Source organism: Apium graveolens, chromosome 8 (genome assembly GCF_009905375.1).
Source record: "Apium graveolens cultivar Ventura chromosome 8, ASM990537v1, whole genome shotgun sequence".
In the NCBI taxonomy this organism is placed as follows: Eukaryota; Viridiplantae; Streptophyta; class Magnoliopsida; order Apiales; family Apiaceae; genus Apium; species Apium graveolens.
Window position 1 is genome coordinate 77,391,605 of NC_133654.1, and position 27,133 is coordinate 77,418,737.

At 35.9% G+C, this 27,133-nt stretch overlaps 1 protein-coding gene, 1 long non-coding RNA gene and 1 other non-coding gene across 4 annotated transcripts; all 3 read left to right on the plus strand.

Annotated features, from left to right (window-relative positions):
* The first annotated feature begins 2,024 nt into the window (after window positions 1–2,024).
* On the plus strand, window positions 2,025–5,962 carry LOC141676472 (sodium/calcium exchanger NCL1-like). The gene is made up of 7 exons (XM_074482125.1): window positions 2,025–2,441; window positions 3,314–3,508; window positions 3,583–3,764; window positions 4,256–4,374; window positions 4,557–4,806; window positions 4,946–5,242; window positions 5,510–5,962. The coding sequence occupies exons 1-7, from the start codon at window positions 2,069–2,071 to the stop codon at window positions 5,756–5,758; spliced, it is 1,665 nt and encodes a 554-aa protein (XP_074338226.1). The 5' UTR covers window positions 2,025–2,068; the 3' UTR covers window positions 5,759–5,962.
* Window positions 5,963–8,380: 2,418 nt separating this feature from the next.
* Window positions 8,381–12,053, plus strand: LOC141678837 (uncharacterized). Of its 2 annotated transcripts, none has more exons than XR_012557923.1 (3): window positions 8,381–8,549; window positions 8,765–9,108; window positions 11,404–12,053. It is a non-coding gene; the product is annotated as an uncharacterized LOC141678837 (long non-coding RNA). The 2 variants fall into 2 exon arrangements; XR_012557924.1 differs by having other exon boundaries at window positions 8,777–9,108.
* Window positions 12,054–26,641: 14,588 nt separating this feature from the next.
* Window positions 26,642–26,748, plus strand: LOC141681374 (small nucleolar RNA R71). The gene has a single exon (XR_012558813.1). It is a non-coding gene; the product is annotated as a small nucleolar RNA R71 (small nucleolar RNA).
* Window positions 26,749–27,133: the final 385 nt, after the last annotated feature.

Below are 27,133 nucleotides of genomic sequence, written 5' to 3' on the forward strand. Positions count from 1 at the left end.
CCCAAAAGCTTGGGATCACTTGTCCTGCAATCTGGTAGGGGCTCCTTATCGGGGGACAAGGATGCGTCCAACATTTGGGGTGAACCACGGCTATACCTGCGTCCACGGACTAGAGAAACAGCTGGTAGCGGAGGGTTATCCTTGGCCAGGGAGATGCCTTATCCGTGAAGTCTCGAAGCCGCGGACGAGCCTTGGGCCTTTGTGGTTGGGCCTCATCGGCAGACATTCCTAAAGCTAGTAGAAGACGGTTTCCAGTGGGTTTCCCATTGGGCCTCGGGATAAGAAATCTAAGCCCATTAGGTTTCTTGTTCCCCAAGAACTACGTGGGCTTGATCCCCTATAAATAGGGGTACGTAGGCACATTGTAAAGGGGGAGAAGCGAGAGCGCAAAGGAGCCACCACTAACCCTAAGCAATCTCAGCCCCCAATAATCACCACCACCAAATACTATTCATCTTTTCCGACGAATACTGTTCATCGGATCCACCGGTCGCTGTTCACTTTTCCGACGAAGAACTGCCATCACAGATTTTGTTTCCGGCTACTAACCTCAAGTTTTGTTGTTCCCAAATTCCTCCGTCAACAGATATGAGTCCAAATACGTTTTTTATTTTTCACTAAAAATTGTCCTTTTCTGTTTAAACCTACAGGCTTACTTGTTTTGGGGTTAAACATGGCGTATCTTCCACATCTATAAAGAGTTGAAAATGATGATTGATACGAGTCCAAATATATTTTTTATTTTTCATTAAAATTGAAAATTTAGAAGGAAAAAAGGATTTAAATGACCAGATTATATTACTAAAAAATCTACAAAAGCATTCCCCTTGGGTTTAGCCACCTCAAGCTCAACCTCAAGTGTCACTTTATAAACCTTATCCATTATGCGGTTCGAGTTGTTTTTATTATCCAACCAAACATGTATCGACTATTTTCTTTATTTTTTTTCTTTTGAAATTTAAAGTGAGAAATTTAAAAAGATGGAAGGAAAAGTAAAAGTTGATGCCAAATAATTTGGGGAATTGTCAAATTAATAAAATTAGACATTAATTTTGGAATACACGTGCGAGTAACATGTCCTGTACACGTTTTTTTATATCGAGTTGTGTTTAGAGTTTCTTTGTTATATATAATTCTTTTGTCCTCCCCATTTAGCCAGTTCTGGTAGCCATAATAGAGATGGATTTTTTTAATTAAAAGTTCTTCTTGTTTTCCGAAAAATAGTTTAATTTTAATTATAATTTATTGAAAATTTTGTGACTTTTTTTCAAAATTCATTTTTAAAACGTTTTTTTTTTATAATTTTTTATGTTAAATATTTATATGTTGAAAAAAATAATTAGTTTTTTACCAATATTGATTAAAAATACAAATTGTGTCATAAAAATAATAAAAAAACATCTAATATCAATTTGGTCTTATTTTTCTGATAAATTAATTACCACCTACTTAGCAGAGAATTATAACCACTACAACAACCAAGTCAATTTCGTCAAGCCCGGAAATGAAAAATGAACAGGTTGTAACGTACTCTTTTCTTGATATTTTTGGTGATGCCGCTAAATAACAAAGAGAATCCATTTGAATATTCATATGAACTTTTGTTAAAACTATGCCTCTTTTTTGCTGCTGAGAATAAGTTACTTATTGGATTATAAGCGCGTAAGTATTTATTGAGGAGTCGAGTCAACTTATAAGTCGAATTTACGTGATAAGTTAAATGTTAGCAACGACGTACTTTTCTCAATTTATTTTGATTTTTCGTTTTTTATTAACTTTTATTTATAATTTATGTTTTTATATGTCTTTCTAATTTGAAATCTATAAATTAAGATAATTATATTTAAAATTTATTTATTTTAGCTCAATTAAGTAAACAAAATTCTGACATTTAACCAAACACTTATTTAACTTATTAGTATCTATTTACTTATCCGTTTATCATAAATTACTTAATTTAATATTTAGCAAACGGACACTATATAACAAAAGAGACATAACGGTCATACTTGTTAAAACATTCATACACATTCTCCAAATCTCTACAGAAATTAAACACATTAGAAAAATGATAAAGTTGACAATTGCCATTCTCCTGTTCTTAGCTTTGACCGATTATGGAAATGGTCGTTACATTGCAGATATAAAGATATCTGATGGCATATACAATGCTACAAGTCCTGCTGCTGCTGCTGCAGCTGCAGTTCCGAAGCTTGGTGCTTCGACAGTGACATGCGAGCCACCTTATGGATTCTTGCCCTGCACCACGGAGTTGCCGGGGCTGATTTTCTTGATCGTGGTGTATCAATACTTGTTATCTCTTGGTCAGAAGTATGTATCAGAAGGTTCTGATTTGTTTTTTAAGACTTTTGGTCCTGGTGTTTTTGGAGCTAGTTTGTTTCATTTTATTGGTACCATTCCTCAAATTGCTTTGATTCTCGGTATGTTCTTTCATTCCCATCTTTTGTTCCTTAGTTGTAGTACTTGTTGGTCTAACGCTATTTCCTCTAGGTTCGAACCTTGTGGAAAATAAGGTGGTTATTATGTCCCGTGTGTTTAATAGTACAAAAGAAAAAACTCATTTTCTCAAATTTACATATGCAACTTGCTTTGGACATAGACACTAATTAAGTCTACAAATTACAATTAGTTGGTTTTTATCGACTTTGGTAATTTGAAATAGCGTAATTAGGTGCTTGTATTCGTAGATTTAGCAGCTTAAACAGATTTGCAGTTTTGATGTTTTTGTTCTGTTCAAGTCTTCACTATGACATATCATGTTTTTTTTAAAAGACAGCTGCGTGAGGTACAGAAAAGGGGAGCATAGTTTTTTTTTTGCTAACAAAGAGGAGGGAGTATATTTGAATTGAGTAACTAGAGATAATTTTAGTGGAAATTTCTCTTATTTTAAGCATCTTATCTTATAATTTTTATAGTAAAAAAAACAATAACGACAAGCACTTCAACCAGAAATGACATACGCCTAAATATGTTCAAATTGATGTTAATGATGACATTGAAATATGTCTACGTCATTTGCCTTACGTTGAGAGGTTCTTCTATTTTGGTAACTTATTTAGTCTGAAAATTTAACTTGAACATGTTAGTATCGTAAGGACTCTCGAAACCTCAATTTTCATGTTACAACGAGGAATTTGAATACCACCACAGTGGAAAGTTGAGGATTTGAACAGTGGATAGAAACGGCCAACTATTTTTACATGACATTTTGCTTTTCTAAAACAACTATACACCGGTTATTACTAATGAAAAGTGAGTCATTAGTTTATTGTTAATGGTGTTACAACCACAGTGTCCAGACTTTCGGGAGATGCAGAAAATGCTAAAGCCCAAGCAGGGATAGGGATGAGTATTCTTGCTGGAGGAGCTGTCACCAATCTTACACTTACATGGGGTATTGCTGTTGCTCTAGCCAGCTATAAATTTTTAAATACACCAGCAACTATAGATACCACCGTCCAACTTAAGAAGCCATCAAGTCTAACGGGTACACCTTTGATCAAAATTTTTTATATTGAATATATATCATAGGATTAAGTCCTGATACTTTATTCTTTGCAGGTTCAGGTGTTATTACAGATGTTGATACTAGCTACACAGCAAGAATAGTGATGATCTCTGTCATTCCCCTTTTGATTCTTCAACTAACAAATGTTGTTAGTTCATCGTCTGGATCTCATTTGATTGTCCTTATTTCTCTTATTGTTACCCTAGTACTCCTCATTTCATACAATTTATATCAGGTATATCTCTTTTCTTTACCTAGCAATGTAGCATATCCCCTTTTTTTCTGTTCAGGATTTTAGCATGCATGACAGTGTGTGCTGCAATTGACAGTTACAAAATAATCTATATTTATCTATTACAAGCAACTAAAATTCTGAACTATACTGTGGCAAAAAAAAAATCTGAACTATACAACTGCAGAATTCGAATATTGTACTTCAGAAATACTAATGTTTAAGTTTTAAAGTTCACTATTTCGAGACACCTGAGATTTCCTTACCTTTACCTATTAAACATTCAATAGAAGTGTATCAGAATTATCTTATAAGCATTTTCACTTGTTAATGTAAGATGAAATTTTGTACTGTGAAATAGTTCTTTACTAAAAAAGAAAAAACAAAACAGCGGTTTAGAGACCAGTGAGAGAACTATCATTCCAGCTTCAAATTTCAATTATGCAATCTTCTTACATCATAGGCTGACTTCAAATTTGATTTAATCTGTGCAGATATTTCAACCATGGATTCAGAAAAGAAGATTTGAGTATTTGACCCAAAAGTTTGTGAAAGACAAGCTACAAGTTCTTCTTACCTCTAATGGAAAGCCTAATGCACAACTTATAAGACAGTTAGTCTTTATCATTCTGGTTCAATGTTTTTAAACAATATAAACTAATTAAAAACCTATTTTCCTCAAAATTCTTTAGATAAAAAGCCATAATTGCTTTTTATTTTAGCTTATTACAAGAATTTACTGGAAATATCTTATGCTTACACTACATATCATCTAAATATCTTTAAATTCGTCAGGATCTTTCATGGAATTGACAAGAACAAAGATGGACACATATCACCTGCTGAGTTGAGGGTTTTAATTATTGGAATCAAATTAGAGGACGATGGTTTCATAAGAGGCGATTACGCTGACAAAGTTAAAGAAGCATTTGACATTTCCGGTGATTCTAATATAAATGAAGAGGAGTTTGTTGCAGGACTTTCCAAATACCTTTTAAATGCTCAGAAACCTACATTTCGTCGTATGCAGAAAGTACCGAACACTGTAAGTCCCATTCTTCACTTAAATTCAAATAAAAATTGTTGATTTCATTAAATGCACAAGTTATCTATATATGAAGTTATTAGATGAATGAAAATAGTCACTGCATGCTGAAGTTCTAATATACGGCACGCATGTGCAGAATACTGATGAAGGGCAGAGCCTTTTGGTACAGGGGAATAGCACTTCTGGTGTTGAGGATCCCTGGAAGAATTACATTAAGGCTGCATACTTAATCCTTCTAGGAACAGCTATATCAGTCTTACTTGCTTTGCCACTCATACAATCTGTAGTTGGAGTTGCTACAGCTACAAATATTCCTCCCTTCTTCATCCCATACGTTGTAATACCCTTGACGTTAGCTTCCAGATCTGTGGGGAGGACAATATCTTCTGCTAAATTGAAGACACCTGAGTCCATTTCCTTAACACTGTCCCAGGTTCGTCTAGATTGAAAACGTGCAGCCTCGTTCACTATATTTAATCATTTAAAATAAAAAACAAGTGACTATATTCGGGCATCTTCTATAATTCATCTTGAAAAGAGTTCATAAATCATGTCAATGTCACAACGTGTAACACAGTTAGGACCTATGAGTAAATCGAATAGTGCCATCACAATTTAGATTCTCGAAGGTTGATCAGATCATCTGCAACTAAGGGAATATATTGTTTATTAATGATAAATTTGTTATCTTATTTGACAGATATATGGATCAGTGTTCATAGGCAATATGATGGGATTAACGACATTCCTATTAGTAGTTTATATTCGCAATATTCGGGTGGATGCTTCAGCTGAATTTCTGGTTGCTATTGTTATCTGCACAGGTATGGGTGTGTTTACTGGTTTCAGAACAACATTCCCACTGTGGACAAGTTACTTGGTGATCCTAATGTACCCAATATCTCTGGTTACTCTGTATGTACTAACTACTGTATTGGGTTGGTCTTAGCAACTTTAAGATACAAGAACGAATAGTGAGAGATCAGAGATCCCAGGATTTATCCATAGTATCTTTATTTTTCAACTTTAAACTCATGAACGTGATTTGGAGTACACTGTACAAATTGTTAAATGCAATTATTTTTATGTAGAGATTAAAAAAAAAGAAATGCAATGAATCCTAACTAGTGAAATATGAACCTTATCTTTCATCGATCGGATCTAGATACACAACACTCGGTAACTGCCTAACTAGTCTACCGTGGCCGAATGAATTATCGATAGTTTCTAGAGGTCTCGTCTACTTGGCATCAAATGAGCCTAAGTTTATTATTAAGGATGCCAAAACAATTTGTTTTGGGATAGGAACGGACTGTATTTTTGTAAATAAAATTATGTACGAAACTTACTCGATGATATTTTGTTGATAGCAAAGTTTCAAGTGAGAATAGTGTAAAGTCCCGTAAGAGGACTATATTAAGTTAGAAGGGGGTTGAATAACTTAATTAGTAATTTAAAAATTATTATGGTATTTTAAAATAATTTATTCATTATTAAAGTTTTACCGAGTAATTATGTAGTCTATATGTGCGGAAAATAAAGTGAAAGAAAAAAATACCACACGGCAATTTTATCCTGCTTCGTAATGGCGCAATCTCTAATAGATTCGTTCTCCCCTATGTCCAGTCCCCGAGCTCCTCTCCCGGACTCAGGATTTTCCCTTATAATAAACTCGCTCCTTTAGTAGGCCGAAAAACCTTTACACCCTTACAAATATTTGTCTTGGTGCGTAATACACGGGTTACCACCTCAAAATAAATGTAATACATACACAAATTATCTTAGATAATAAATCCCCACTATTTCTTCAAAGTTGATGTAGAACCCTTGTGTAGACTTGGCTTCCTTAGCTTTTGTTAGTCATGGATCTTAGTGATCCGGTCTTGGGTCTTTTCTCTTCTTCACGGTGCAAATACTACTAACCCCCTGTTGTTACTACGTATAGGACTTGGGTCTTAGAAAAATAATCACCTCACGTTACTTCACCTCACTACAAAATTAATTAGACAATCCACAAAACAAAACGTATAGAGAAAAGATGGGTTGAACTAGTATGTTACGGTACTAGCCCATAAGATAATATAATATTCAAATAAGAATATTAAAACTAAATACGTATACTTGACTTAAGATATAGAATAATATATCAAGTATACTTTTAATTACTCCGTATTTATAGAATATATATTTTATCGGAGTTATAGAAGAAGTCTTATATATATATAAGCAATATAGCTTATGACTTCTTTAATATTCTTCTTCTTTCGATTATGTATTTATAGATCGAAGAATACTTTAGTTACGATCTCGTAATTGAAACTATCCTTTAAGATCGTGGGCTTAAGAATTTTGGTACAATTATATTTTAACAATTATAGAGCCAAAGTATACTTTTAACTTCATGCACAATTTATAGTTTTTATATAAGCCAAGATCGAGATAAAAGAAGTGCAAGTATTTGGCTTTGAATTTGTGATTTTGAAGTTTAGACGTATGATTACGAATTTTACTATTTATCGATTTATAATCCCAAGGAACACTGAAGATGTTAGTAGAGATTATACAATACTTTTCGTAATGATTCTATATACTCGAAGTATGCGTTGGCGAAGATCGAGATAAATAAAGTGCAAGTAATTGGCCAACTCGTGTGATTTAATCCTTCTTTGATATTTGACAAAATTACGAAGTTTACAATTGATCGATTTATAATCCTACGGAACACTGAAGATATTAGTGGGGATTACACGATACCTTTCGTAATGATTCTATATACACGAAATATGTTGGTCAAGATCGAGATAAATAAATTGCAAGTAATTGGTCAACTCGTGTGTGTTGTCAAATATGAAATCTCACTTGTGAGGAGTTATAAATATTTACGAAATCTCACTTGTGAGGAGTTATAGAGATTTAAGTACTTGTAAATTATAGATCTTCTTCTTTATATGTTTCTTTTTGAAGATCAAGCATTTATTCGAATTCCGGGTTCGAATCTTTGTTCTCTTTTCTTTTGAGAACTTCCTTTATATGAGATATTGTATTAGAGCTTAAGATGAAGTAGAGAAATTAAGTACAAATCTCAAATAAAAGAAACTCAGATAAAAAGCTAAGAATTATCACTTTTGAAAAACGGTCGGAAAAGTTTGCCGAAAAAATTCGCCGGATGTTCGGCCGGATTTTGGAACTTTGGTCGAACTTGGGCAGCCCTTCGGGAGGCCGGAAAGTAGTAGTGGATGAGCTCACTTGGTGGGAATAAGTTTGGTTGGGTTAAGCTAAGCTTGTATATCAAAAACCTTGTATGTATGTATATATATATATATCTAAGAGAGAGAAGGTTTTGAGAAAATATATGTGTTTAGAATTTGAAAGAGATGAAGAGAGATACTTCTTGGAAAAAAATCCCAGCAATTTTATGGCTCTTTAGCTTGGTTGAAATGGGTTGGGGTGGGGGTTTATTTATAGGAGAAGTTGAGTGGATTGAATGGTGGAGATTTAGGCCCTGTTTGGTTGGGGTGTTTGGAGGGGTTGGGTTGGGAAGGGTTTCAAAGAACCACGTTTGGGAAAAATATTTGACACAGGGGTTGGGCTTTCAGGAATTTTTTGGCGGTTAGAGGGGGTCAGTATCCAATATAAAAATAACATATCCAACACCCCAAATCGGGGTGTTCAATCTTCCGACCTCATTCTCTTCACTATCGGGTCCAACCTTTCTCGTCTCTCTTGGCATCAATATGTAGGTATATTTGCATCTCTCTATCTCTCTCTATCCTCTCTCTTTCCTTTCCCTCTCCGCCTCACCCTTTTTACATCTCTCTCATGTCTCTCCCTCTCACTCTCTCCCCCCTCTCTCACTCAAACACACACACACACACACTTGTGAAAGATGTCAAACAAAAGAACTATACATCTTTATATATTTTTGTGTATAACAGTTTTAATTGAAATTTGACAGATTTTTTCACAGATGTCAAATAAAAGAACTTCCGAAAATTATTGCACATGGACTACTCACATGGATGATGCTCTAATTTTGTCCTATTATCATGAACACGTTGCGGGTAATAAAGCAAATGGGCAATTTACGCAAGAAGCCTTCACCAATATTGTGAAAGATCTTCAAGAAAAATTTCCGAAAAGTTTCTTAGACAAACAAAAGATACGAAATAGGATGAAAATATATAGAAAAATTGGGTTAAATGTTATGATATTTTTAATGGAGGGCTCAGTGGTTTTGGTTGGGATCCCATTAAGCAGAACTGGACTACGGAGGCTGAGGTTTAGAAGCAACTGATTGAGGTAATGTATCGTAATTCTGTTTTGAAGTTTTATTCTTTATATGCATGAAATTTATGTTCCTTTTATTAGATAAATGGCCTTAAAGAATATTTATGCATCTTTGCTGATTTTGCTGATTGTTTTTGGCTTTGTAATTAACTTCCCTCGTTTGTAGTGTATTAGGACATTAGTAAAGCTTTCTAACAAAAGACAGGATACTTGTAAATTAGGAAATGAGATCTTCGTTCTCATATCGCAATCTCAGACTTGCCAGCAGGAGACCATTTAAGGTATCCTCCTTAAATTATCATGGTGGTGATTAGTAGTAAGCAAGTACTAGTTCTAAGAGATGATTAGGAAGATTCTGCATTAGTAACTAGTAGTATATATAAACATAATTTGGCAGTATATTTTACTAAAAAACTAGGTAGTAGCATGCAACATTAATTGCATGAAGTCAAGGATTAATATAGCGATCAGAAGCTGAGTTGATGTTCTTTTAAATTACAAGTCTGATGTAATAGATTGCAGCATGGAGGCTTGGGTTTTTAATTCATATATGTTCACAATATTAGTAAATGTCATAATAGTGTGCAACAGTAATTGCATGAAGTTTTAGGATTGTAGTGGATAAGAAGCTTAGTTGATTGTTCTTTTTGATGTAATTGCATGAAGTTTTTGCAAGTGTTTAAATTTATTTGTGGTTCTCTTTATTCTGTTAAATTGTTGACGACCAATTATGTTTGAGTTACGATAGCTAGGTAGACTACATACGAGTTTGATTAAGAACGAATTTCATATCAAAATCTGTCAGTTTTGCTCAACCAATATAAAAAGCTCAATATTCGTATTATCTTAAGTCTTAAGTTGCCTCAACAAAAGTTATTCGTGAATAAACTAGAAGCTAAATTCTTAGTAAAGGAAATAGCATTATAGCCTGTAATATGTTGTTTTGTTAATTGAAGATGTTGATTAATCTGGATACACATCTCAGTTAACATATGCGGTATCTATGTCGTAGATGCCAGGGTGTAGAGATACATCTTAACAACAGATGTACTAGTCAAGTTAGTACTAGACGAGTTATTAGAATAACGATATTTTCCTCTTACAGAGATCAAGTCTTGGCTATTTGTTGATGCAATCATTTCAAGCATGTTGCATTTCTTTACAGGACTAGTTAAATGTCACACAAGTCTCAACTTACAAAAGGCAAGTATAAACACACAAACATGAAGTCTCTCTACTTGAGTTAAATCATAATGTCTCTATTAAAATTTATGAAAATGAAATAACATTGGCTGACCCAGATTATAATTCAAACTACCTTTTGAAAATCGAATTATAATTACTTTTGAATTGGATTGATTTTGAATATTTTGTAGTGTTTGTTTCATAAATTAATAATTAATATTATAGTTCTCAAACCTATAATTCAGATTATGTACTCAAGAACAAGACAAGTGAATGAAGGAATGAGAACTGCTTTGTCAGTGAATCCAGAATATCTTACCAACTAATCCTCTCTAGGTTCTTTTAACTAGCATTATTACTCAATTTGGTATTGTTCATTGTTTCTAACTATGATAATTGTCCACAACATTCTGTATAAATATTCATTTTACATGTTTAAATGATCTTTTTTCTGCTTCAATTATACTGGCTTAGTAGAATAAATTTGACTCCCTACAAAATATCCGCAATTCAGTGTGGCTGATGAGTTTTGACATTTAACCGAAAAAGTTTCTAATGGACTTTGAAATGAAATGCATCATTCTTGTGTAATTCGTGCCTAATTAGTGTATTAAAATTATCCGATTTTTTTAAAACATATTACTTTACTAAGAAATAGCATGATAGTCTTAATTTCAATCTAGTTTTATTTTTATTCCCTTGAAGCCTGTTTTGTTGTATGATAGTCCTGAGGCCTATATGTGTCACATTTTGTTGTAAACATGAAGAAATGGTAATTGCAATTTTATAGGCTTTGCTTTTACTGTCTCAGAGAATGTTCTCATATCCCAAAGCATTGAACTGCAGTAATATATTAAGAATTTCACTTATAGACTATAAAAAATCTTGTAACAAAGAAGGTCAACAAGAAGCTACCACAAAAACTACCACATAATGTATCATATGTGGTTCTAATGCATATTTGTTAGGAAAATTATCTAAACTTCTAATGCAGTATCCTAATTATTTCTTGTAGTTAATTTATTAGCAGAGTGCCTTTTTACGGTAAGTAAAAAATATTTGAATCCATACAGTTTTATATCTTGTCTCTTGCTTTCATTGACATTGGTATTTGTATGCTAGGCAAAACCAGAAGCTGAGGAGTGGACGAAGAAATATTTTAGACATTATCATGAGATGGTGGAAATGTTTGATTTTGATATAGAAACCGGTGAATCTGCTCTCACGGCAGTAGAGATGAGGTGACAAAATATGGCAACTGACATTGATGACAGTGCATCCACTGATATTGTTCTGATGTCTAGTACGAAGTCTCAAAGTCAATATCAAACCAAGGCAAAAAAAAATCAAACACCGATGATGAACAAACTTCGAAGTTAGATGACTCTATTGACATCTTGGTAGAAGCTTTTAAAGAGATGGTCGATAATTAGAAACTTCCGGTTACCGTGGACCAGTTGTTAGACAAAATCAATGACATGAAATCGGATAATGAAGATCTTGTTGCCGCTGCATTCGTATTTCTGTTAAAAAAAACTATGTGCAAGTAAGGGGCTTGATATCTACTCCTAAAAGCTTGTGCAAGCTGGTACTTGACAAAATGATGAAAGATGTTAAGATGCAGCCTTAAGTCAATGAGTTTGTAATCAATAATTTATTGCTTACATTAACTGTTGATGAAGCATGTCCAACTGGAGTCATTGATGCGTCATTTAACTGTTATGATTTCATGGCTGTAGATTTAATTTTTCACCTTCAGAGAATAATGTTTAGCTAGCAAAATAAGTGTATTTATTATTCAAGTTGTTGACGCATGTCTTAAGTTATTCTATAAAAATAAACATTATGTGAACTTCTTTATTGTTCAAGACTTTAAGTTATACAGTAACATTTCAGTGGTACATTGATAGATTCAATTGTCCATATTAGATTATCACATCTAACTATCTAAGCATGGCCTGTTGTATTGTGTTTAGCCTGCAGAACTTAACTTTAGTCGGAAACCTGGATATGTGTGTACTGTGATGTTATGTTTTTTTTTCAAGTTTGGTTTTTACATATGCAATCAACTTTATATGTTTAATGATAGCTTCACCTGAACGAGGTGATGAAATTGAAGCACTAAGATGGCAAACCGGAGCCTGAGCTTGGCGATGAAGATGAAATTATGGGGTGGTATACAGCTAATTGTAGCAGGAAATACAACTCTATTAGTTCATTTCTTTAAAAATTGTCAAAAATTAGGATGATTGTTAGTTTAATTTCAGAACTTCTAGCTCCCTGTTTGTTAATTATGTTCACACATTTCCTTGTTCTGTAGTGTAATATTTAACAGCCTGCATTGTCATTAAACTCAGCACTTAAGTAAATGTTCACCGATACGTTTGTTATGTGATCATTTCGATTCTTCAATGTTATGGCAATCTTAAAATTTGAACTTGTTTTCCTGACAACAAGGTCAGGTTTAAAAAGTGGTACCATATTACTCGGACTTAACTAGAAATTTATATATGTTATCCAGACTTAAGGGTCAGAAAAATAGATGTCCAAATAACAGACTTGAACACACACGTTTCAAAAAATATAATTAAGAAAATAGATATTGATATATGTTAAATTTAAACCTTGCCCTTCCATGCATAATATGTACAAGCAGCTCGTAGCTCATATGAATCTCTTTAAATGTAATTTTATTAACTTTTTTTTTCAATATTTTTTTAAAATTTGTAATTGGAAACCTGAACCAACTTTATTATAAATAAATTATAATTGAAAACCTGAACCAACTTTATTATAAATAAATTTTAAATTAAAACTTTATATTTTTAATATAAAAAAAGCTATTTAATTTGTAATTTGTATACAACTCCAAGTGACAAACTTCCATCCAAATGAGTTAAGGGTTGAACCCCTCATTTTGTAACCCTTAAATCCAAACAAGGTAGGGGTTCAATCTAACCCGACCCAAACTAGCCTAGCCTAACCCAACCCAGCTCAACCCAACCCCATCTCTCCTAGTCCCTCAACTAAACAAGGCCTTAAGGAAAATGGATGGTGGATGATGTAAATGGCATGAATTTATGACATGGAAGGCAAATTGTGTTAGTTGTGTTTCTTTGCCACTTGCCATATAAGATAAACAAGTTTATGGAGCTCAAAAACTCAGTTGATTTATTTGATTATATATATATTTTCCTTTTCTTTTAATCAATGTTTAATTATTTAATTAAGTATTAGGTACCATTAAATATAACCATCTTAAAAACTCCTAAATAAATACCATAAAAAATATGATAATTACCTAAGTATTATAAAATGATGTCCTGCAAGTTTTCTTCAACTTTGGTCAATGGTAACTAAGTCAAAAGTGGTCTGTGGGACCAATACCTCAAAATTTGTGCCCGGACAAAAATTCTTGAAATGTTACAAAAATTTTACCATGCATAAAAAATATCATTTAAATAATTTGTACCAAATTTCAAGTCATTCTAGTATGTATAAGTATTTTATCTAAAATTAAAATTACTATGTCAACCTTGTCTTCCAAGTAAAAATACCATTGGTCTTCAAGTTATATATATGGATCTTTTTACAAAAGTTTTGACTTAAATAAATAATTAAAATATATTTCCTTATATATAAAATATATTTGTAGGGTAGGAAATATTTTTGAGTATTTTTTAAAAATTCTCTCCGAGAAATGCCGATTTTACGAAACGGGAGAAAATTACTTCAGATATACATGGAATGGGTTAAAAATGGATATTAATATTTCAATCATGAATATTAATAATATTTGAATAAAAACTCTTTTGATGTATGTAAAAAAATATTTTGGAGCGAATAGTAAAATATATTTGATATAGCACGAGACTTTTAAAGAATATTTCTTGTATATTCCTTTTTCGAGCTTGTTGCCTTATTGATGTTGCAACAGAGATCTAAAAAATATCATGTCTTGATATTTCTTATTTGATAATATGCCTTAGAGATATATTCCATAAAGATATAATTTTGATGTTTCAGAATAATGGAATATTTCTTTTATATAAATAGTCTTAAAAATAATTTTGCTAGTTTGACCATTGAAGAATATTAATTTGAAGTATTTTATTCAAGGAAAAATTGGGAATCTCTTTATGATGGGATCATGATCGTTTTAAAAATTAGAAAAACCCTAAAGTTAATATTAAGTTGATCAGATGCCTTTCAATGAGTCCAATGCGTTAACCCCTAGATCGACCAGGAGTGGGTTCGCCAAAGTGAAGTACTCCTATCTATCGTGGGAGATGTGTTAAAGTATATTAATACTTTTTGACTATTGGGTTTGACTTAATTAAGTTATCATAATAGGATTGTGAACTTAGAGGCATAGAGTTTGGCGAGATTTATTAGATAAATATGAACAAATGTTGTTCCACCAAGCTATCCAAGAGTTATATAGTTGATATAATTGACAAATGTTGTCTACCTAAATAATCATATTTATGGAGAAAAGCCAAAGATGACCTAACGCGTGGTGAAATATGGATCTTGGCTCACTAGAAAGGATATAAAAGATATTTTTTTCTGAAATAATAGTTAGGGCTATTGATTTGATAAAAATAGTGGGAGATATATATTGTGAAAATATATATATGAATAATCACTTGAACATAATTTAATGATCATCTGTAGACTAAGTCATTTTATGCACTTTAATATTGTAGATATCAAATGACAAATAACTTCTCTATGTAATAGTCCTTGAGAAGGACAAACTGACATTAAATAATTTCCACAATTGACACGAGAACTTGAGGATTGTCCTCAGGTTCAAGGATGTCACTCAAACCTCTCCCTTATTTTTCTAGCTGAGAATGAAACATGTGCTGAACAAAATGCCTACGAGAAGAAAATTAATTATGCAACTGATGTTTCATGTCTCATGCTTATAATTATGAGTGCTAAGCTTTAGAAGCAATAAGAGCATAATGATGCTTATGATATGATTGAGCACCTTCAAAGGATGTTTGAAAGATAGGCTCGTTAGAAAGATTTGACAATAATAAGGCACCATACTTTTGCATTAATGGGAGAATGATATCCGGTTGAACCACATGTTCTAATGATGATAGGTATATGTACCTTGATATTTTGGGTTTCAAGAATAGTCTAGAGACTCAGCTTGATTTGATCAAACAATCTTTGAACAACTTATATTCTTAGTTTGTTAAGAACAAAATGAATGAGATAGACAGAACACCCACTGAGTTGTTAAGCATGTTTAGAACTGCTGAAAATAATACGATAAAGGCATGAATTACGTCCATATTGATGATGTACACATGGAATGCAAATGGGAAAGGAAAGTGAATAGGCAAGGTGAAGATTTGATCTTATTCGGTGCCAAAATAAAGTCCAATCCCAAAGGGCTTTTGAAGCCTAATAGTGGTGTAGCTAAAGGAGATGATTGTCATTTCTGTGAAAATAACTGGATGAATGGAAGTTAAATTGTCGAGCTTATTTGGAAGATCTAAAGAAGAAGACTAGCAATGGTCAAGCTTCAGGTTTAGGGTTAGAATTGGAGCAAAAGTTGTTGCTCTAGTTGAAGGAACTCTATACCTAATGTTGCCCATAAGGCGAGATTGAGAACTTGATAAATTGTTATTACGTGCCTGCCTTTAGCGGATACATTAAGTCAATTTCTTGTCAGGACAAGAAAGGTTTTCATTTTAATTAAATAAACAATAGTTGTTTATTATATTTCAATGATAAGACTTATAATGTTGCACAATTAGTTAACGGTTTATATGTTCTAAGTTGACTCAAATCAAACATTACCTCTAGCATTTTTGTTAAGCCATATTAATGAGAAACGTATTTCTGAGTTACATATAGATGAATACTTGGATAAGTTTGATTTTGAATCATACGGAAGATGCGAACTTTGTCTCATTGGCAAAATGACTAAAGCTTCTTTTACATGATCAAGTGAAAGGGCCACCAAATGACTAGGACTTATACATAATGATGTATATGGTCGAATGCGTAAGATGGCAATGAGTGGCTTATACTACTTTATAACATTTACTGATGATTTCAGTAGATATGGATATGTGGTTCTTATGAAGAACAATTCCGATTCTTTTGAAATGTTCAAAGAATATAAGGCCGAAGTAGAAAAGCAAACAAGGGAAAAGTATAAAAGTTTTACGATCAGATCGTGGAGAAGAATGCTTAAGCCTAAAATTCAAGGGTTTCTTGAAGGAGTGTGATATTGTATCACAACTTACTCCTTCTGAAATACCTCAGTGGAATAGAGATTCTGAGAGGAGAAATTGTACTTTGTTGGACATGGTGCGATCGATGATGAGTCAAATGGATCTTCCAATCAGTTTCTAGGGTTATGCTCTAGAAACGGCTGCATATACACTTAGCCAAGTTCCGACCAAAGCGGTTCAAAATACTCCGTATGAGATATGGACTGATAAACGTCATAACATGTCATTTATGAAAATTTGGGGACGTGAAGTGTTTGTAAAATGTTTAGCCTCTAACAAGCTTGGACCAAAATTAGATAGATGCTATTTTGTGGGATACCCAAGTGAGACTATGATATAGTTTTTATAATCCTTCCGAGAACAAAGTGTTTGTTGCTCGAGCCACTGTATTTCTTGAGGGAGAACTACTTTCTAAGAAAATCAGTGGGAGGATAATACATCTCGATGAAGATCGAGAACCACATGATAACATTGAACCAGAGTTGGAATAAGATCAGGATGTACATCAAAATGTTGAAAGTAATCCTTTCCAAGAAACACATGTTATTCTTAGATCTAGTAGGATTCACCATGAGCCCGGGAGAAATTATGAATTTCTTTTGTCTCAAGATGGTGATATGATGCTTACGGATAATGATAAGCCTCTCACCTACCAAGATGCTATGAACAATTCAGACTCCAAGAGATGGCTAGAGGCCATGAAATCCGAGATGGAATCCATGTATCAAATTAAAGTACTGACTTTAGTTGATCCACTTGAAGGGGTAAAACCTATAGGGTGCAAGTGGGCTTTTAAGAAGAAAACTGACATGGATGGTAAAGTACAGACTTATAAGACGCGACTAGTGGAAAAAAGGTTTCAAACAAATTCATGGTATAGACTATGATGAGACCTTTTTATCGGTTTCTATGGTCAAGTCTATCAGAATTTTGTTAGCAATAGTTGCTTACTTTGACTATGAGATTTGGCAAATGGATGTCAAAACTGCTTTCTTAAATGGGAGCCTTGAGAAGGATGAATATATGATACAACCTGAGGGTTTTATTGATCCAAAGTTTGCTAAGGTAGTTTCTAAGTTGCTTCTATCTATTTATAGATTGAAGCAAGCCTCAAGGAGAATGAATATTCATTTTGATGAAATGGTCAAAGAGTTTGATTTTAATCAAAATGAAGATGAACCATGTGTTTACAAGAAGGTTAGTGGGAGCCATGTGACATTCCTAATATTATATGTAGATGACATATAACAAATATGGAATGACATACCTTCTCTACAGGCTGTTAAGACTTGGTTGAGAAATATTTTCTCGGTGAAAGACTTAGGCGATGCTACCTATATATTAGGGATCAAGATCTATATAGATAGATTGAAAAGATTAATTGACCTAGTCGGAGTACATACATTAATAAAGTATTACATCATTTTATGATGAAAGAGACAAAGAAATGATATGTTTCGATGTCTCATGGGATAGTGATCTCAAAAGATAATTTCCCCTAAATCATTAGATGATAAGGGCTGTTTGAGAAAGTTCCAGATGCGTCAGCAATTGGATCTATAATGTGTACAATGATATGTATTTATCCTGATGTTTCGTATGCTTTGAGCATGACGATCAGATACCAGTCTAATCCAGGTGAGGGTCATTTGATAGTTTTCAAGAATATTCTTAAGTACTTAAAGAGGACTAAAGATTTATTTTTTGGTATATGGAGAAGATAGGGAACTAGTTGTAAAGGGTTACACTGATACTAGTTTCTGAACCTAATTTTTGGATAGACAAGGATGATTACGAATTTATGTATGTTTTATGTTTTATCTAAATATAATTGATGTTAGCTTGAATAGTTCACAGCAAGAACATTGATGATTCTATGGAAGCCAAATATATTGATATTTTTTTGAAACAGCCATGAAGACTGTTTAGGCATGTCCTTAGGCAATATCGCCTTATTAATGAGATTAATGATTAAGGAGATATAAATGTAAAGTGCAAAGTAATGATAGTATTACAGACCCATTGACTAATGCTTTGTTACAACAGAAGTACGATGGTCATACTAGTTCCATGAGTATTAGATACATGGGTGATTGGCTCTAGTACAAGTGGGAAATTGTTAGTGTTTGTGCCCTAGAGACAACACTATGATGTTTTAGTTTAAAACATTAGGATTATTAATGTTTATGTTCTATCGATTCTATTTACAATTTATTAATTCTTAATTATACTGTGATATAAATGTTAGATTAATAAATGTCCTTGAAATATGATATACAATTCTATATCTCTAAGTACGTGACTTAGAAATGAGATTATGAGAATAGTATCAATATTCCTAAAGGTCCCTAGTCGAGTATTATTATTAGGGGACAATAATAATGCGTTAAGACTGGTGTGTTTATTGACTGACGATCACATCCCATTGATCATAGGTATAGTGATACTAAAGTCAAAAACACAGTGTACTATCCCGTAACTTGTAGAATTAGATTATTAATAGAATAATAGAATAAAAAAGATTAAAATTGGATAAGGATTATGATTTTAAAATTGAATTAGACTAATGGACCTAAAATTTGGATCAGGTTTGCCACTTATCACACCCCCAAACTTAAATCGATGCTTGTCCTCAAGCGTCACAGACTCAAAAACAAATAAAAATATGCATGAATGCAATCTATATGAAAATGCAACGATCCCCCTTACTACAATTAACCAACCAAATTGTCACATCTCAACGAATGCAGTTAGACAACTAAAGATCAATAAACTCATGCAAACGGACATACAGCCAGAAACGTGGTGTGTGCAAATGCTTAACAGATATGCTTCGGAACTAGACCAATTACTATGACTAGACTATCCTCAAGTCAATCCTACGATTATACAAAGAATAAAAATTCTAGGCACAAAGTGATATACAACACTACAAGAACTCTGGAGCTTACTACGGAATCGTGCTTTTTATTTACAACTCAAATGCTTATTTGACCATGCAATGAGTGAGGTCCACAAAAGACTTATACAATGGTATCCATGTAACGAGCGTTAGGTTAGCGGATCCCAGACTCTAAAAGCCTTAGGTCACTAGGCACAAAGTCCCCTAAGAACTTAATAACTCGAATACCAAAGAGCCCACTCTTGATCAATTATGCAATTTTTTTTTTTTTTAATAACTTCTGAGCAAGTGCGTTTCGCTCCATCTTGCTCAACCCTAGACTACTCGCAACATATGCGAGCCGACTACTAGCCATTTGACGCCTAGCCACAACTAGCAACAACTTCCATATTTTTTTCTCCAAATTTTTTTCTTTTTTCATGTCTTTATCACTAAGAACCTATAATCGAATTCTAAGCATAATAAGTAGATTGACCTTGAAAACAACCAAATCATAACAACAATCTAGCCCTTACGCATTCTTTAAGACTTAGTGGACTTACAATTGTTTCTAGCATGCATATCAACCTACACAACTTAATATCACTTTAATGCTATCACTACACTCGCATCAATATCACAATTCAGTCGATAACTTATTGCAAAAGGGATCATGGTAAATGCATGAGCTACATGACATTCATAAAAAAAACTAAATGGCATAAATTATGCAACTATATGAACTAAACTATCATGAATATGCAATTAAATGACACACACACAATATTCCTTAACTACCACCCCCAAACTAAAAATCTTCACTATCCTCAGTGAAAGTAGTAGAAAGGAACACAGGGTATACCTACTCGGAGTCATCATCATCATCACCCTCAGTGGGTGGAGTATCAGGCGGTGGGTATGCAGAGTCCTCACCAAAAACTGGCCACTGGATATCAGCTCCAAGGCCTCGAAAAGCAGTCCCTAACGCAAGGGTGAGCTCCTGAGCAAACCTGCTCTGCGTCTCATACATGGCATCCATCCATCGTGAAAGCCTCCTATACTGGGCATCACCCATCCCAGCACCCTCCTGAGCTCTCGAAGAACCAGCCTCACCACGCCCTGGCCTAGCCATAGTAGCACCTCGTGCTGGACGCCCTCCTGGAAGACGATAACCCAGCCCATGCTCCTCAGGCTCACCACCGGTCCACTCCTGCATCCCATTCAGAGTGCCAGAATCAATCGGAGCTGCTGGCAACTGCAACTGCTCATGAGCCGGCCAGTTCACTCCCACTGCTCGGCATAACTTCGTAACCGTGGATGCATAAGGGATGTTCATATGCTTTGCTCCCCTCAAAAACTTCAGAATTCCTTGGTAGATAAACTCACCAAGGTCCACATAGTACTCATCATGCAGAATTCCCCACAACAACTGTGCTCTCTCAACTGTGACCTCGTGTGCATGTGAAGAAGGCAAAATATTAGCACATATAAATGCATTCCATGCACGGGCATACCTGTTCATGGCGATCGCCGGAAAGTGACGATACTCATTATTGCCTGGACTGCGGGTCCAAACTGTGCCCGGTCGACAGAGAGTCGCACAAATCAAATCCAAGTCAAAATCCTCAGCAGTCTTTTCATTCCAGTTCTCCTCCTCGGGCTTCCTCTCTCGCTGTCCAATCACACGGCGAATCGCCGCAGGATGATAATCAACCGTCAGCCCACGGACTACAGAAAATCCATTCTTTTCAGCCTTCGCGTTCGTGTAGAACTCGCGAACAACGCTCATCGGTACTGCTTCGGGTGACTCACAAAAAGCTATCCACCCCTTCTCTGCAATCATGGGCAACAACTCACCATCCCTCCCTGATGGTAAAAACCCCCTCTCCTTCAGAATCGGCTTCCCCAACAGCCTAGTGTACTCCTCCTCCGCAGCTCTGTCAGTTAACCGAGGCCTTGCAGCAGTACCCCTCGATGAATCAGCAGTAGGAACTGTGCTGCTGCTGTCAATAGTGCGTGCTCTCTTGGGTGCCATTGATTCGTGAATAAAAGTGTGTAAGAACTGATTTTTGATGTTTGTGAGAGGGTTTAAGTGTAGGAAGTTTTGTGGGAGATATGTAGGATAGGTGTATGTATATATAGGGTGTGGATTAGATTAGGGTTTGGGAATTAAGGGATAAAATGATGGGGTAGTGGGAACAATTCATGGGTTTATGGGCTAAAACTGTTTTTATGTTTTTGTTTGTTTTTTTTTTCTGAACTGTAAAAAATTTTCTGGAACTCGACCCCTGCGCGGCCGTTCAGCATAGCTGCGCGGGCGCGCAGAGGGTCTCTGGAAAAAAAAATTTTCAGCCCCTGTTTTCTGATTTTTTTGTGTTTTTGGATAGGTTATTAACTTCTAAGGGTTCCTGTAACAACAATTCATGGGTTGCCTCCCACGCAGCGCTTCTTTTTCGTCATTAGCTTGACGTTCCGTACCTTTCTCAAGTAGTCAATAAAATGGCACTAACCACCTCTCGGTTTGCCATGTCCCCATAGTAGTGCTTCAACCGCTAACCGTTAACCTTGAATGCTTGGTCCGAATCATTCTAAAAAATTTCCACCGCTCCATGTGGAAACACAATTTTGACAATAAAAGGTCCAGACCACCTTGATTTCAACTTCCCAGGAAAAAGTCGGAGCCGAGAGTTGAATAAAAGAACTTGTTGCCCTGGCACAAATAATTTAGGATGTAGCTTCCTATCGTGCCACCTCTTCACCTTTTCCTTATACATTTTGTTATTCTCGTACACTTAAAGTCAAAATTCATCAAGTTCATTAAGCTGAAGCATTCTTTTCTTACCAGCTGCATCTAAATCCAGGTTCAATTTCTTCAATGCCCAGTAGGCCTTATGCTCAAGCTCCGTCGGTAGATGACATCCTTTACCGTACACCAACTAAAACGGTGACATCCCAAGTGGAGTTTTGTATGCTGTTCTGTAAGCCCAAACAGCTTCATCGAGCTTTAAAGACCAATCCTTCCTTGACGGACAAACAACCTTCTCTAGAATACGCTTTATCTCTCTGTTAGACACTTCCGCTTGACCATTTATTTGCGGATGATAGGCAGTAGCTACTCGATGATTCACATTATAACGCTGCATCATAGAAGTGAACTTACGGTTGCAAAAATGCGATCCTTCATCACTTATGATTACCCGAGGTGTTCCAAACCTTGTGAAAATTTGCTTATGAAGAAAATTTAGCACTGCCTTTGCATCATTTGTCGGTAAAGCTTTAACTTCGACCCATTTTGAGACATAATCGACTGCCAGCAAGATGTACTGATTATTGCAAGACGCGATAAAAGGCCCCATAAAATCGATTCCCCACACATCAAAGACCTCGACTTCAAGCATCACATTTAATGGCATCTCATCCTTCCTTGACAAATTTCCCACTCTTTGGCAACGATCACACCTTAAAACAAACTGATGAGCATCCTTGAACAAAGTAGGCCAGAAAAAACCTGCTTGCAGAATACGAGCTGCCGTCTTCTCACCTCCATAGTGTCCACCATAAACCGTGGAATGGCAGTCTCGTAATATCCCCTCCGTCTCACAGAACGTGATACACCTCCTGATGATCTGGTCAGCTCCCTGTCTAAACAAATATGGTTCATCCCACATATACCACTTACCTCATGCAGAAACTTCTTCTTTTGAGCGGATGTCAAATTAAGAGGCATTATATTGCTGACGAGATAGTTTACAATATCTGCAAACCATGGTTCTTCCTCCTGAATTGCAAACAACTGCTCATCCGAAAAAGATTCATTGATTAACGTCCTATCTTGTGAAGTAGAATCGGGATTCTCTAACCTAGAGAGATGGTCAGCTACTTGATTCTCAGTACCTTTTCTATCTTTGATCTCTAACTCAAATTCCTGAAGTAAAAGCACCCAACGAATGAGTCTCGGCTTCGAATCCTTCTTAGAAACCAGATAGCGAATAGCTGCATGATCAGTGAATACTGTTACTTTCGTACCAAGCAGATAAGATCGAAATTTCTAAAAGCCAAAGACTATAGCCAAAAGCTCCTTCTCAGTAGTGGTGTAGTTCAATTGGGCACCATTTAAAGTCTTACTCGCATAGTAGACCACATGGAAGAGATTTTTCTTACGCTGTCCCAGAACTGCACCTACCGCATAATCACTCGCATCACACATCATCTCAAACGGTTCTGTCCAATCTGGTGCTGTAATAACTGGTGCAGTGATCAAACTCTTCTTGAGAGTCTCGAATGCTGCCAAACATTCATCATCAAATTTGAACGGCACATCTTTCTCAAGCAAATTGCACAACGGCTTAGATATCTTTGAAAAGTCCTTGATGAATCGCCGATAAAAACCCGCATGACCAAGAAAACTACGGATTCCTTTCACAGAATTAGGTGGGGGAAGATTTTCAATGACTCCCACCTTGGCCTTGTCCACCTCCAGACCCTTGCTAGAGACCTTATGCCCAAGGATAATGCCGTCACGCACCATAAAATGACATTTCTCCCAATTAAGCATCAAATTAGTTTCCACACATCTTTTGAGTACGGCGCGCAGATTATTCAAACATTCATCATATGAGTGTCCAAAGACGGAGAAGTCATCCATGAACACTTCGACGTTATTTCCAATCATGTCAGAGAATATAGCCATCATACATCTCTGAAAAGTGGCCGGGGCGCCACATAACCCAAATAAAACTCTGCGAAAAGCAAATGTGCCAAATGGACAAGTGAAGGTAGTCTTTTCCTGATCCTCTGGTGCAATACAAATCTGATTATACCCGGAATAACCATCCAGAAGACAAAAATACTCATGACCCGCCAATCTGTCAAGCATTTGATCAATAAATGGAAGGGGGAAGTGATCCTTCCTTGTGGCTTTGTTCAATTTTCTATAATCCATGCATACTCTCCATCCTGTAACTGTTCGAGTAGGGATGAGCTCATTCTTTTCATTTGCGACCACAGTGATACCTCCCTTCTTAGGTACACATTGTACGGGGCTCACCCACGAGCTGTCAGAAATAGGATAAATGATGCCTGCATCTAGCCATTTCAGAATTTCTTTCTTCACCACCTCCTTCATGATGGGATTCAGTCTTCGCTGCTGTTCCACAGTTGGCTTACTACCTTCCTCTAGCAGAATTTTATGCATACAATATGAAGGACTTATCCCCTTGATGTCTGCTATGGTCCATCCTATAGCCGATTTAAATTCTCTCAAAATCCTTAAGAGCTTGTCTTCCTCACTACCTGAAAGGTCAGATGAAATAATAACAGGTAACGTAGATGAATCACCTAAAAAAGCATACCTCAAGTGTTCAGGTAATGGTTTGAGCTCCAAGGTAGGTGCTTCCTCTATTGATGGTTTGAGCTTCCCTTCAGCATTCTTAAGGTCAGAAGTACCAAGAGATTCAAATGGTATGTCCAGCTTTCGCTTCCATGGAGAAGCGTTCAGATATTGTAATTGCTCGTTGCTATCTTCATCATCGCTGTCAAAATCCCCCACTAAGGCCTTTTCCAATGCATCAGACATTAGCATGTGATCGAGTTCCGAAGTAACCGCAATATCAATCACATCCACTTTTAAGTACTCCTCATCTTCTGTAGGGAATTTCATTGCCTTGAATACATTGAAGGTCACATCCTGATCTTGGACCCGCATAGTAAGTTCACCTTTTTGCACATCTATCAAGGTACGGCCAGTAGCCAAGAAAGGCCTTCCCAAGATTATGGGAATCTTCTTATCTTCCTCAAAATCCAAAATAACAAAATCTGCTGGAAAGAAGAGCTTATCCACCTTGACGAGCACATCCTCAACTATGCCCCTTGGGTAAGTAATGGAACGGTCAGCCAATTGTAGCGACATGTATGTGGGTTTTGGATCAGGCAGATCCAGCTTTTTAAAGATCGACAACGACATCAGATTAATGCTTGCTCCCAAATCACAAAGGCACTTGTCAAAAGTTAGATTGCCAATGGTGCAAGGAATGGTGAAGCTTCCTGGATCTTTCAGTTTTGGTGGTAACTTTTACTGCAGAACAGCGCTGCATTCTTCCGTGAGAGCAACGGTTTCAAGGTCATCCAGTTTCACCTTCCTTGCAAGAATAGTCTTCATAAACTTCGCATAACTAGGCATTTGTTCCAGAGCCTCAGCGAAAGGTATATTGATGTGAAGTTTCTTGAACACCTCCAGAAACTTCCCGAACTGTCTATCCAACTTTTGTTGCTGCAATCTCTTAGGAAAAGGTGGTGGAGGATAGAGCTGTTTCTCCCCTGTATTAGCCTCAACAGAGTGTGTTCAACAGTAGTCTTCCTTGGTTCCGCCGCTTTCTCCTTTTGCTTAGATTCTTCATCTCTAACTTCAGCTTCGACTTCCTTTGCCTTTTCAGCATCAGCCACTTTTCCAGACCTTAAGGTAATAGCCTTGACTTGCTCTTTAGCTTCCTTCCTGCCTGGTACATCCGTGTCACTGGGAAGAGTACCAGGTTGATGATTGAGCACTGCATTGGCTAATTGACCGATTTGATTTTCCAAGGTCTTGATAGAAACCGCCTGACTCTTGCACAACAGCTTAAGTTCCTCAAAATCAGCACTAGTGGGTGCAGCTGTACTTCCCTGTTGAGGATATGATTGCCTTGTAGCATACTGCTGTGGTTGCTGGAATCCAGGTGGGTTAAACTGTTTACTCATTCCTTGCTGATATGGTGGCTGAATAGCATTCTGATTATTCCCCCAGCTGAAATTTGGATGATTTCTGTTATTAGGATGATAGGTCGCTGGCACAGGCTGCTGTTGTCGCTGATAATTATTCACATATTGAACAGATTCGTTGACAAGAGAACACTGATCCGTAGCATGAGAACCTACACAAAGCTCACAAACCATAGCTATTTGATTAACTCCATACGTAGCCAGAGAATCAACCTTCATTGATAGCGCTTGGAGCTGGGCTGCAATAGCGGTGGCTGCATCAACTTCCAGAATACCTGCTACCTTGCCTGACGTCATCCTCTGAGTTGGGTTTTGATGCTCATTTGCAGCCATCGTCTCTATAAGATTATACGCCTCAGTATAGCTTTTAGCCCATAAGGCTCCTCCAGCTGCTGCATCGAGCATGGGCCGAGATTGGGCCCCCAAACCATTATAGAAACCAGTGATCACCATCCAATCCGGCATTCCATGATGTGGACATTTTCTCAACATTTCCTTGTAGCGTTCCCAAGCCTCGCACATAGATTCTGTAGGTTGCTGCGAAAACTGAGTAAGAGCACTCCTCATAGCAGCAGTCTTTGCCATTGGATAAAACTTCACCAGAAACTTTTGCGCAAGATCTTGCCACATAGTGATGGACCTAGCTGGTTCAGAATGTAACCAGTCTTTAGCCTTATCCCTCAGTGAGAATGGGAAAAGCCTCAACTTGATAGCCTCATCAGTCACGCCATTATACTTAAAAGTGCTGCAGATCTCGACAAAATTCCTTATGTGCATGTTGGGGTCTTCAGTTGCCGCTCCTCCAAAAGAAACAGAATTCTGCACCATCTGAATAGTGCCCGGCTTGATTTCAAAGGTGTTAGCTTGAATAGCCGGATGAAGGATGCTTGACTGAATGTCATCAATTTTAGGCCGAGAAAAATCCATAAGAGCTGGATCAGCTTGAACAATACGA

Bases quoted from the DNA above. Each gene is read 5' to 3' on its own strand.
- LOC141676472 (XM_074482125.1), top strand. From the start codon at position 2,069: ATGATAAAGTTGACAATTGCCATTCTCCTGTTCTTAGCTTTGACCGAT. The intron at 4,375-4,556 runs GTTAGTCTTTAT...TAAATTCGTCAG, and splicing joins AATGCACAACTTATAAGACA to GATCTTTCATGGAATTGACA. The intron at 5,243-5,509 runs GTTCGTCTAGAT...CTTATTTGACAG, and splicing joins TTTCCTTAACACTGTCCCAG to ATATATGGATCAGTGTTCAT.